This window comes from Pelobates fuscus, chromosome 3 (assembly GCF_036172605.1).
Source record: "Pelobates fuscus isolate aPelFus1 chromosome 3, aPelFus1.pri, whole genome shotgun sequence".
NCBI lineage: Eukaryota > Metazoa > Chordata > Amphibia > Anura > Pelobatidae > Pelobates > Pelobates fuscus.
In genome coordinates this window covers 88,051,116-88,064,019 of record NC_086319.1, presented here as the reverse complement: position 1 = coordinate 88,064,019, position 12,904 = coordinate 88,051,116, and the positions used below count along the sequence as shown (strand labels likewise).

The 12,904-nt window shown below is 40.0% G+C and overlaps 1 protein-coding gene across 1 annotated transcript in view; it reads right to left on the bottom strand.

Moving 5' to 3' along the window:
* Nucleotides 1-12,904, bottom strand: part of FBXO38 (F-box protein 38) — a 52,756-nt gene that overhangs the window by 15,248 nt on the left and 24,604 nt on the right. The window contains exons 11-17 of the mRNA XM_063447331.1: nucleotides 9,964-10,106; nucleotides 9,519-9,753; nucleotides 9,090-9,212; nucleotides 8,423-8,593; nucleotides 6,277-6,927; nucleotides 4,058-4,158; nucleotides 988-1,090 (exon numbers count right to left, since the gene is read on the bottom strand). Coding sequence (XP_063303401.1) covers nucleotides 988-1,090; nucleotides 4,058-4,158; nucleotides 6,277-6,927; nucleotides 8,423-8,593; nucleotides 9,090-9,212; nucleotides 9,519-9,753; nucleotides 9,964-10,106 — 1,527 coding nt within the window. The remainder of the gene's footprint in view (nucleotides 1-987; nucleotides 1,091-4,057; nucleotides 4,159-6,276; nucleotides 6,928-8,422; nucleotides 8,594-9,089; nucleotides 9,213-9,518; nucleotides 9,754-9,963; nucleotides 10,107-12,904) is intronic.

Here is a 12,904-nt window from a genome sequence, read left to right as displayed (position 1 = left end):
TGTCCCATCAAATTGAAGCCCATTTTGTCCTTTAAAAACCATATACAATATTTATTTTTGCAATAAATGAGAAAGATGCAAATTGCATTTGTAGACAAACAGCAAAATTGCTTCTGTCCTTATTGGGATACTATAGGCATCAAAACAATATAAACTTAATGAAATCGTTTTCCGTGCATAAATCATGCCCCTGTAGTCTCTCTGCTCGATTCTGCTCCATACAGGAGTTTGAGAGACACTGTAGACATCCCGTTGTCTAGGTGCAGTGCCCCTAACTCCTTTACCCTGCAATGTAAAATATTGCAGTTTCAGAGAAATTACAATGTTTACATTGCAAGGTTAAGACATCCTCCTATGGCTGTCTACTAGGGGTGCTTCTTGCATTTTCACAGATTTTAACTTTGTGAAAAGACTAGTTATAAAAGAGAGTTTTTAACCCAGGGTGCTGCGGATGCAGAGGGACACTATAGGGTTAGTATTACAGTTTTGTATTCCTAACGCTATATTGTTCATATAAATCACTTTTGTTTCTGTTTATGCAGCCCTAGCCACACCTCTCTTGGCTGCGACTGACACAGCCTGCATGAAGAAAAAAAATATTTTCAATAGATGCTAACTTGTTTTAGAAGTTGTTATCTAATGCTCCGTAAACTAAACTTTGAATCACACACAGGAAGAAAATACATTCTAAATTTAACACACTGTGCAATAAGGGAACCTAAAATATCTAGGTTCTTTTCAAGGAAGTGTTTAGGAAGGTTGTGCAAGTCACAAGTAGGGAGGTGTGACCAAAGACTGTATAAACAAAGTGATTTAACTCCTAAATGGCAGAGAATTGAGCAGTCAGACTGAAAGGGCATGATATACACCAAAATTGCTTTAGTAAGCTAAAGTAATTTAAGTGCAAGACAAGAGTCTGAAGAGGTGTTCTTAAGGTGTCAAGGTGTATTTCTAAAAAGAACTAAAGAAGGACAAGGATTCACTCACCATGAATGAACATCATTTTGGGACAGTCCTTAAGTATCAAGTCCGTAATGCCGCAATTTGTCAGAGTAATACCTACAAGATTCTTTGATTTGAGGTTCAACACCTGTAAAATAAAATTAGATTGATAAAGCTACGAGTAATAGGAAAGTAATAAAAGAAACACACACAAACCACTGTATGCAGTTTTACCTAGAGCTGGGCATAGCTCTTTATATTGTGAGTTGGCATTTCTCTATTTCTATGTTGTCTGTGACACCATTTCAAAACGGTTTTGCACTGTTGGTCCCTTCTTGTTTCTGCTTTTGTAGTTCATATTAACTACGGAGGACCCAAAGCAAGAACCAAAGAATACCTTATCCAAAGTCCACACTGCATTTTCAGAGACTTTTGCACTTCCCTTTTTCTGTGTATATTATGTTTTATTGTTCTACTAAGCGCACCCTGTATTTGCGGTTTCTTGTTTACAGAGTTTAAGAGTGTATACATTTACTGTTATGATCTATAATATGCTGCCAGTGAAACATGCCAGAACATGCACACACACACACAAAGTATTATATGGAAACAAAATATGCTAACAAGCCTATTAATATTGTATTTGCCTTCTTTGAAATAAATACATTTTTAACAGAAAGAATTTCAAACACTTTTTAAGGATCAAGACTTTGCTTTCCAACATCCATCATGTCCAGATGTCAGCATATGTTTGAGTTCTGCCCTGAGAAGTGAACCTCAACTTTAACATTTTTGAATACCACAGTGATTGGGCATGCATGGTCATCTGCTGCTAGAATCATGGGATTATTTGTTTTTCTGTGTTTAGAATGTAGATCTTTGTGGATTTTTGAATTTGGTTGTCATGTGATGGAGGAGTTAAGGGACTGGCCATAACGGCGCAGGCCTATCTGTACATTTCTGGATGATGGAGGTAATTTTCCTCCAATAAGGTGCTATGCTTCTGCACTCTGACCATTTGTCTTAAAGAGTGTCCCTCAAAACCTCGCACCTCCAGCAGTTGCAGTCCCATGCTGACTGCTTAAAGCGTTCTCGGGTCAAGTACCACATTGTTAGGAGTTTGTCAGTTGTCTTTTGCACATTATTTGCTATTGTGCAGTATGAACATCTTTTGCCACTGCACCTAGTAACATTTTTATTGGGAAGGTGGGCGTGGTAGGTTTTGATGCTGTTGCAAGTAGTGTATAAACAGGAAATGTCAAATGGTAAAGAGTCTGGGTTCAGGCAAATGAGCTCAAAGTGCGTTGGGTCCCTAAACAATTCTGAGATTGGGGTAATTCTAAAATATAGTTGGTAATATCAAAATCTGGCCATAAATGTGAGTGGGTCCTGCATCTGTATCCATGTGAGGGTCATAAATGTCCTGTCATCAATGTGTTGCATCTGTGAGAGTGCATGGGGAAAGATGCATTTTATTGCTTCTAGTTCAGTACTTCTCATGAAATCTTTGCTATGCACCAGAGAATGGAGGGGAGGAGGGAAGGGAATAAAGAGAGGCCCAGTTTGGGTGCCTGTGAGTGCCATATGGTTATTGTAGCCATAATAAGTGGGTGATGGGTGCATATTGGTCTGCAGGTTTGAGGGGCCATCCATAGTAAGGCAGTGACGGACCTGCCCACCTGGTGAGCTTCAACAGACTTCCAGGGTTTCTGAACCCCTTATTTGCCTACTCAACCATCCGTAGTAGATGGAAAGCAAGACTGTAAAGCTTAACGTTGGGTACGCCTCAGTTGTGAATTTTTTTTCAAATATTTTGTGGTGTGCTAGGTCATTTCTACTGCAGGTTTTTTGGAATGCACTAGGGACATACACTGATCAGACACAAAATTAAAACAATCTGCCTTTTATCCTGTAGATTCCCCTCATGCTGTCAAAACAGCTCTGATGCATTGATTCCACAAGACCTCGCAACGTTTCCTGTGGCATCTGGCACTAAGACATTAGCAGCAGATTCTTTAATTACTGCAAGTTGCGATGTGGGACCTCCATTTATCCGATTTGTTGTCTCACCACATCCCACATATGCTTAATCAGATTGGGATCTGGGGAATTTGGAGGCCAAGGCAACACCTCGGACTCTTTGTCATGTTCGACAAACTATTCATGAACAATTTTTGCAGTTTGGTAGGGTGCATTATGCTACTAAAGGAGGCCACTGCCATCAGGGGGGACCAATGCTATGAAGGAGTGTACATGGCCTGCAATAATCTCTAGGTAGGTGGTACATGTCAATGTAACATCCACATGAATGCCAGGACCAAAGGTGTTTCTGCAGAACATTGTCCAGAGCATAACACTGCCTCCACCGGCCTGCCTTCTTCCCATAGTGAATCCAGCTGCTATCTTTTCCCAATGTAAATGAGGCACACGCACTTGACCATCCACCTGATCTAAAAGAAAACATGATTCATCAGACCAGGCAACTTTCTTCCATTGCTCCATTCTCCAGTTCTGATGCACAGGTCCCTATTGAAGGGATTTTGGGGGTACACAGAGGTCATTATGGGGATTTTGACCTGTCTGCGGGTACGCAGCCCTATACGTAGCAAACTGTGATGCACTCCTACCAACATCCTCCTATCATGTCAAGCATTATGTTGTTCAGCTATTTCAGCTAGAGTAGCTCTTCTTTGCAATCGGACCATACAGGTAACCTTCGCTCCCCATATGCATCAATGAGTTGTGGGCGCCTATGACCCTGACGCTAGTTCACAAACGGTCCTTCCTTGCACCACATTTGGTAAGTACTAACCACTGCATACTGGGAACACCCCACAAGACTTGCCATCTCGAAAATGATCTAAGTCGTCTAGCAATTAAAACTTGTCAAGGTCGTTAAGATCACATAATTTTGCTTGCCCATTTTCCTGCTTACAACACATGAAATCTAAGAACTGACTGTTCACTTTATGCCGAATACAGAGCTTACCCCTTGACAGGTTCTATTATAATGATGGCTTCGGTCAATGTTATTCACTCCATCGGTTTGTGGTTTTAATGTTGTGGCTGATCAGTGTAGGGATTTCAAAACATATAATCAAGTAAAAGTTGTTACCTGGACATGATCATCCTCAATGACTGGGTCGCTTGTGCTTGTGGATTTATCTGCAGTCCTTTTTCTCTTCACAGCTTTTCTGTTCTTTGAAGCCATGGATTCTAAACACAACATTTACATGAACAAACTGATATGACTGACTGCAATTATAAGTACCATCACTAGTTTTAGTAAGCTGAATCAGTGTTATCTCCAGTAGAAAGAAAAAAAAAACATAAATAAATGGACATATAGATTTAAATCATCACAAAACCTTTTTACGCTCTACGATTTTTGTCTCCTCTACCCCTTCCCTCCAGTTCAGAGTTCATGTTTCTAGTGGGCTGCCTAAAGGAGTGGGCTCGCAGTGCTCTAAGCCAAGACAAATGCATGTTGCAATATCCTAACTTAGACTGACCCTTTAAATCTCCTTTGCATCCCTTACATATTTCCCACACAATATTTAAAATAAAATCACAAAAAAAAAACCATATTTCGAGAGTTCTGCACGAGAAAGGATGGGTGGTTTGGAAGATGCAGCAGACAGTTTTAAATATTGACTTGCGTATGAGTACTACAGGGACTCATACTTCACCCCCATAACAACTTTATCTCAATGAAGTCGCTCTTTTCTAATCTTATGGGGTTAAACCATTTTTGTAATAAATGTAACCCCAAAGTTGCGTGCTTTCCCACACTGCCTTGTCTCAGTCGTCATACTGATCAGGAAGTACTGGCATGAGTGTCTATTACTGGTCAAACATTGCAAGTAACGGTTTGTGTGTCTGGGCTCTGTCATTGATTAACCATGTTCTCTTATATGAATTATAATGGGGATTTCACTACTCAGTTTGTGCTATTTATGGTACAGACTGCAAAGTGAAATTCCAGTCATAGGTATCACTGGCTTTCAATTCAGTGCTTATGGCAGAGATTTTATTGTGCAATCCTTACTTTAGATAGTAAGTGAAATAACGGTCAGACTCATTCCAGTTGAACTGAATGAACATTAAATAAATGTATTTTTAGGGATGTGGTCTAGGGGTGTGTCTACAGTGGATCCACATATTCAATACTAAGTAGAAATGATTAGAGATAGACTAACAGAGTGAAGTAAAATAGTAAATAAGAGTGGAGCAGTATGTCAAGAGAAGTGACTATTTAGGTGATAGACCCTAAATATCAATTTTGTGAGGGTTTTAGTTAATACATAATTTTCATCCACTGAAAAGTATTAACTTCAACCCTCACAAAATTGATATTTAGGGTCTATCACCTAAATAGTCACTTCTCTTGACATACTGCTCCTCTTATTTACCATTTTCCTTTGTACATTTACAACTTCTGGAATAAAAGGGAATCATGACGGAATATTTCCGTCATGTGTCCTTAAGTGGTTAAGGACACGACATGTGTGACATGTCATGATTCCCTTTTATTCCAGAAGTTTGGTCATTAAGGGGTTAAGGGTACCACATTTCAGAGTGTGTTAGCAGTGAGATAAAACCATACCAACTCTAAGTAGCAACTTAATTTTAACATTTGAAAAGAGCGCTTCAAAAATCACCATCTCTTTTTAACAGTAATGATTCTCACCGACAAAAATTACTGTATGCCGATTGGTCATTAATCAGCTTCCTTGAACATATAAATGTTGAAATTTTATCACATTGTCTACTACAAGCTGCAATTTTAAAGAGTATAAAAATTCAATTGTATTCAGTTTTTTTATGTTGCCTTCAATTACATTTTTGTTTTTAAAGAAATACTCCAAACATCATAACAACAATAGTGTGCCGTAGTGCCAGGATGACCCTGGTGCTTGTTTACCAATTTACCTGGCACCAGACTCTATCCAGCAGTGTAGGACTGACTTAGCTCTGTACTAACTGGTAGAGAATGCCAATTAAGTGCGCTCATTCAATAAGTTGGCACGTCATTGCGTAGCTCAGATAAGCAAAAAGTACACAGTTTTTGGCTCTCTTGGAGGCTGTGACTTGTGCCCAGTGAAAGATTAAGAGATGTACAAAAAAAGTGAATAACCACAGCACAGATAATGCATATCTTGAGGATGAGATTTGTAATAGCCATGTAGCCAATAATTGCAATAAACTGCATTTCTAATGTGTCTCTGCATAATTCATTTTAGTTGACATTTAAGACCTTCTTTCCAAGAAGATATTATCTTTAAATTGTTTCCCCTATAACATGGCAATAAATATACATGCTGAAGGACTCACCTCCATCAGACATTAGTGGCACTTGAGAAAGCCTTGTTCGTGCCCGAGTTAGGGGCCTCTGTGAGTTATGTTCATTCTCTCTATAGCAAGCAGATGATGTGCTTGGTTCTGTTCCTGCATTAGTCCTGTACATTCCACCTTGAGGCGTGAGGAATGCATTTTCTGAACCAACTGCTGGGGAAGACTGACTAGTGGATGGTTGCTGTCCTTCCCAGCTCCCAGAAGTCCTATCTTGCAGTTGTTGATCCCTTGAAACACTGTTTGAACAGTGGGAACATAGTGTTACGGATTCATTCCCTTGAACAGAACTGGGCTGAGAGCTCTCTGTCCTATTACACGTGCACAGATCAATCTCTTCACGGGCATCGGGACTGCCATTCAAAGCTTGATTATTGTCCATGCTATTGGATGGAGGATCACAGGCATTTATAACTGCATTTGAATTTCCCATCTCGGCGGGACTGTCTTTGCTTTTGCTACGCTCAGATGGGTCAGTAGCAGCCTTCATATCAGCCTTTATTTGCTCGCTGGTTACCTGACAACCCTTTTCACAACTTGTCTCTTCACTTGGAATGGTATGCTCTACCGGGATCTTAGTACCACAATTAGGAGGCTTCTTCCGCAGGGGAGCTTTTCCTTTCCCACTTACAACTGTAACAAACAATGATATAAAGTTAGAAGAGACACCAGTCATTGTCTCAGACCAGGATTGCCTTTAAACTACAGAACTACAGCTGTGAAAGATACTCAGAAGTAGTGCCCACATAACAGTTTATAAACTGAAAAAGACTGAGTTAAAGGGATTCTATAGTCCCAGGAAAACAAAACAGTTTTCCTGGCATTATAGAATCTTACATTGCCATCCTTCCGCGACGCTTAAGAGGTTAATACTCCCTCAGTCACTTACCTGAAACCAGCTCAGCTGTCCCTCGGCGCTGGGTCGAGCTCCGCCCACGCTCCTGCCCCGCCGACGGGGAAGACCTAATGCACATGGGCGACAATGGCCGCGCTCGCATTAGGATTGACAGAAAAATCTGTTGCTGGAGGTCCTCATGCACAAGCCCTCTAGTGGCTGTCTTTTAACCCTATTGCAGGGTTAAGAGACATGGGACTTTGCACCAAGACCACTTTAATGAGCTGAAGTGGTTTGGGTGCCTACCGTGTCCCTTCATTGAATTCAGCTACATTCCCCAACACCTTCCTGCTAACAGTAGTAGAAATCAGTTCTCTGGCTCCTTATCGAGGAAGTCCCCTAACTATTGAAGTTACAACAGTAGCACACTATCCAAAGTTTAAACTAGCAAGAATTTAATTTGAAAATCTTTCATTTTTTATATCCTTAGTGGTTTATTATAATAATATATAAATTATTCAGATTATATACAGCTACTTGTCACTAGAAGTTTTACTAGAGATCCAGAAAGCAAACATTTTGTTTTGACAGTGCACAGAAAAAAGAAATACAACAATTCTAAATGAAGCCATTTTTTACAATGACTATCATAAAGCAATAGTGTTTACATGAAAACTACTTTAAATCTACTAAGACAGACTCCATGCAAAGTACAAAAACTTAAACACTATTATAAGTCACTTCATAAAAACTGGTACCTAAGGAGTAAAGGCCAAAGTCATATGTGCAAGCTTATACTGTACATTTATAAAGAAGTCTTACACTCACTCTCACTTTCAATATTGTAACAAAAGTAATTCTCATTTTTTTTGGCATCAAAACACGTGTACTTTGAACTGCCATAGAACATTTAGGCCTGGGGAGGTAACGCAACATTCTAATCCCACCTTGGAATATCAGTTACATTGGCACAACCGGGGATACTGGGCACTCTTGTGGATTAGAAATCCAATCCATCCATGCACCCTAAGAGCGTTCACTTAAGGATGACTCTTGATGCATATTCAGCTCGACTTCCTGTATCTTGTTTTACATCCTGTTCTATATCTTGTGTCATATCTGGTTTTATTTTGTTTTATTTCAAAAATGTGCAACGTACCAAGACAAGCAACTCTGTTTCCCATACAATGCTTACATTTCTGCCATAAGTCACTGCATACTTATATCTGTACCATTGCACAACAAAATAAAGAATGTCAAAAAAAAACACAAAAAAAAAAAACGTGTACTCACCTGTGCTATCATTAGGATCCACCTCTTTACTGTTTTTATCTTCCTCAGCAGAATAGTTCAAGGGGGGGTTACTTGTGCTGGGACCACTGGCAAGGTCATCCTCATCCTCGCTGTCAGAATCATGAACTGTTATTGGTGCAGCTTTTACAGCCGGTTGCAGCCCACTAGGTCCTACAATTTTATTGGATTAAGAAAACAAAGTCTGTTTCCATGTACACAGATACCTCAAAATTAAGCATGTCATAACAGGCTCAGAGGAAATATATAATTTATCATAGAGATTACATATATATTGTATTGCTTAAAGGGGGGACTCTCATGTCCCAATAAGTTTTTATTTACCCATGCACTTTTTTTTTTTTAAACAAATTCAAAATGATTTATCTATGAAGTCTCCATTAAAGTATTTGAAATTTTTTGTGGATAAATGATTTGGAAAGTTTTTAAAACTTCTTCTCCTCGTTTGCACAGAGTGCCTGAAATGAACTGGACTCGCTAAGTCAATGATACACTTTTTATTAGAAAACAAAGCTTCACATATGGGGGGTGGGGGAGGTTTATTTATTACAAATATCCGGTGTCCCATTAAAGGAACATTTTAAGCAGAGGTTTATAAACGGACAGTAAGGAAGTAATCTGAACATTGGATAGATGCAGTAATACTGACCTGCTCTCTCTTCATCCACATCCATTGGTATAATAGCCAAACTGGGAACGGGGGCCTCATTTTGAACTTCTTGCTCTGGGGGTCTAACTTCATCTTGAAACATATCTTCCATTTCATTAAGTGCTGAAAAATCAGTCAGATTTACTTATTCAAGGATATTTTTGTAAAACAAATGCATTCTATACCAAATTTATTTAAAAAAAAATAAATTATATACATACACGTACATCTGTCCAATTAAAATCCAAAATATTATTTATCTTTTAACAATGAGGACTGATGTTGCCTTAAGTTCCATTATAGGTTCACACAGTTATTTAGAACATTCAGATATCAACGCCACTATTGCTCTCTGTATTTCTTATCAGTTCTTTCATAAGTACACACATGCTTTGTTAAAGCTCAACTTACTGGATAAACAGATCTTACCTTCTGCTGCAATCTGTTCTTCCTCTACAGGGTTCTCCGGTCTGACTTGAGCCTCCTCATTCCCTTCCTCTTGTGCTGGTTGTTGGTTGGGTTGTTGTGCATTGTTATTGTGCTGCAGGTTGTTATTGTTGTTCTGGTGGTTGTTCTCATTTTCATTGTTGGAGTTCTGATTGCTTACTAGGGCAGAGGACACTCCAATGCCTGTTCCAGCACTAAGGCCCACACGAGCACAGCCCTACATATATTCACATAAACAATCGCTATTACGTGAAACTAATGTAAGCAAAACAAATAATTTTTTCATCCAAAAATAAAATATAAACATGTACCAATTTGATTTTTTTGATGTTCATGTAGATATATTAAAAAAAAAAAAAAACCCCAGCAAAATAAACATAGTAAATCAGAAATCACAAACAAATGGATTTTGTTTAAGGTCATGTACCTTTGGAGGTTCACGAAACATTTGGTCGAGAGAAATAAACTCCAAGCTTGGTAACAATTCCACAAACTGGCTAAAGGACTCTAGCTTAACAGCATGGCAGCGCACCAGACTCAGATCTACCAGACGACTCCAACGAGAGTGATCTTTAAGGAAATTTAAGTTAAGAAAACAATAAATTTACTAAAATTGTGAACAAGATTAATTTAATTTATATAAAAAAAAAAACATAAATTTTACTTACCGTAAATTTCTTTTTCCTGAAGATTAGAGGCAGTGCTTATACCACAGGGATATCCAATCTGGAGGGAAAAAACAGGCAGGCAAATCTCCAAACATTTAAACCCTCCCCTAATTACCTCCTTTCCCATAAGTAGCAGCTCCTCCTGATCATACCCAGAAAATACATAAGCCAAATAGCTGCAAAATTACTGAGTTTATTAGAAAAAAGGTGCGGGAATGTAGCACTGCCTCTAATCTTCAGGAAAAAGAAATTTACGGTAAGTAAAATTTATGTTTTTCCCTTCAGATTAGAGGCAGTGCTTATACCACAGGGATATAATAAAGCAGATCCTGAGGGCGGGTTCATTTCACTACAGCTTGAAGCACCTTGCGCCCAAAAGCAGCATCCTCCGAGGCCAGTATGTCCAACTTGTAGTGTCTTGAGAAAGTATGGAGAGAGGGCCAAGTAGCAGCCGAACAAATCTGAGAGGGAGATGCAGCTGCTCGGAGAGCCCAAGACGTCGAAACCGCTCTAGTAGAGTGGGCCTTTATAGGGCCTGGATGTTCCATGCCATTCTTGGAATAAGCCAACAGAATACAATCCTTCAGCCATCTAGCCAGAGAACTCTTCGAAACCTTCATGCCTTTCCTAGTGCCTCTGAATAGGACAAAAAGACTATTATCCTTCCTGAAGGATTCCGTAGATTTTAGGTATTGTAAAAGACATCTCTTTACGTCTAGGCAGTGAAATTTGCTTTCCAAGGCATTAGATGGATTCTGACAAAAAGTCGGTAAGACCACTTCCTGGTTGACGTTCGAAACCGAAAAAACTTTAGGTATAAAAGAAGGATCGAGCTTTAGAACCACCTTGTCCTGATGGAAAACTAAAAAAGGAAAATTCGCCCGAAGAGCTTGAATCTCACAAATTCTTTTAGCTGATGTAATAGCCACCAAAAAGACAGTTTTTAACGAAATAATCTTCAGGGAAGCTTCCTCCAATGGTTCAAAGGGCGGCTCACAAAGCGCTGAAAGAACCAAGTTAAGATCCCAGGGAGGATAGGTTTCCCTAACATAGGGCACCAAACGAGTTAGAGCTCTGAAGAACCTCGAAATCAGAATATTAGAGGCCAAGCATCTGAGGGAGAAGAAACTGATAGCAGAAACCTGCAATTTCAATGAAGCAGGTTTAAGACCTTTAGCAAATCCCATCTGAAGGAAACTTAGAATCTTCTGGATGGATGCGGAAACAGGGTTGACTTTAAATCTACAACACCACTGACAGAATATCTTCCAAATTCTAGCGTAGATCTTTGAAGTAGATTCCTTGTTAGTTGCCAACAGGATCTTTATCACTTCAGTATCCAGACCGTTGCTCTCTAGAATCTGGCGTTCAGAAACCAGGCCGTCAAATGGAATCTTCGAAGGGTCGGCAGAGGCACCATGGCGTCCTCTAGTATTTCTCTTGAAAGTGGGAGCTTCCAAAATGTGGCCCCTGGAAAATTCAGGAGAACCGAGAACCAACTTCTTCTTGGCCACCATGGAAGGATAAGGATAATACGTACACTTTCCAGTCTTACTTTTTGAAGTATTCTGGGAATAAGCACTACTGGCGGAAAGGCATAAGCCAGGTTGAACTTCCATGGAACTGACAGGGCATCTATGATATCCGGCCTGTCTGTTGGATTTAGGGATGCAAAACGTCCTGTCTTCCTGTTCATTCTGGAAGCCATCAGATCTATCTCCGGAACACCGAAGCGGTCTGTGATGAACTTGAAAGTTCTGCATGACAGGGACCAATCTGCTTGTTTCAAATGATGCCTGCTCAGGGCATCTGCCACCACATTGAATTTCCCTGAAATGTGAACTGCTGAAATTGACATCAGGTGCACTTCTGACCACAGCATGATCATTGAACAAAGGCTTTCTAACTTTGTTGATCTCGTACCTCCCTGTCTGTTCAAATATGCCACTGTCGTTCGATTGTCTGAGCGGATTTGAATATGTCGATCTTTGATAAGCATCTGAAATGCCAAGAGTGCCATCCACACGGCCTTTAATTCCCTGAAGTTCGAGGAATTTTTCATATCCTTCTCTTGCCAGGACCCCTGCTTCTTGATGTCTCCCAGATGGGCCCCCCAGCCCAGGGCAGAGGCGTCTGTCGTAATTATAGTGAAGGACTTCATCCGGAATGACAGACCCTCGTGCAGGAATCGAGAAGATGTCCACCACTGCAGACTTCTCAAAGTTAGCTTGTTGAACCTCATAAGCCCATCCAGGCCGAGTTCCTGTCGATTCCAGACTTGCAGAATGTTTCTTTGTAGAGGTCTCATTCTGGATTTTGCCCAACCGACTGCCGGGATTGAGGCTGTAAACAGACCCAGTAAGCCCATGGCTTCTCTGATTGAAAACACAATTTTTCTTCTGAGATTCCGAATTAATCGCTTGATTTTTAGTTTCTTCTCTTCTGGCAGGAATATCTTCATTGCGATAGAATCCAAAATCAGACCCAGGAACTGGATCCTTTGAACTGGCACTAGTTCCGATTTGTTGAAATTTATTAGCCAGCCATGCTTTTCTAGCGATTCTATCGCTGTCCCCAGGTCTAGCTGTAGTTGACCTTGGGACTCTGCAATCAACAGCCAGTCGTCCAAATACGGAATGACAGAGATGCCCATACCTCTTAGAAAAGCTGAAACGACTACTAGCAGCTTTGTGAATACCC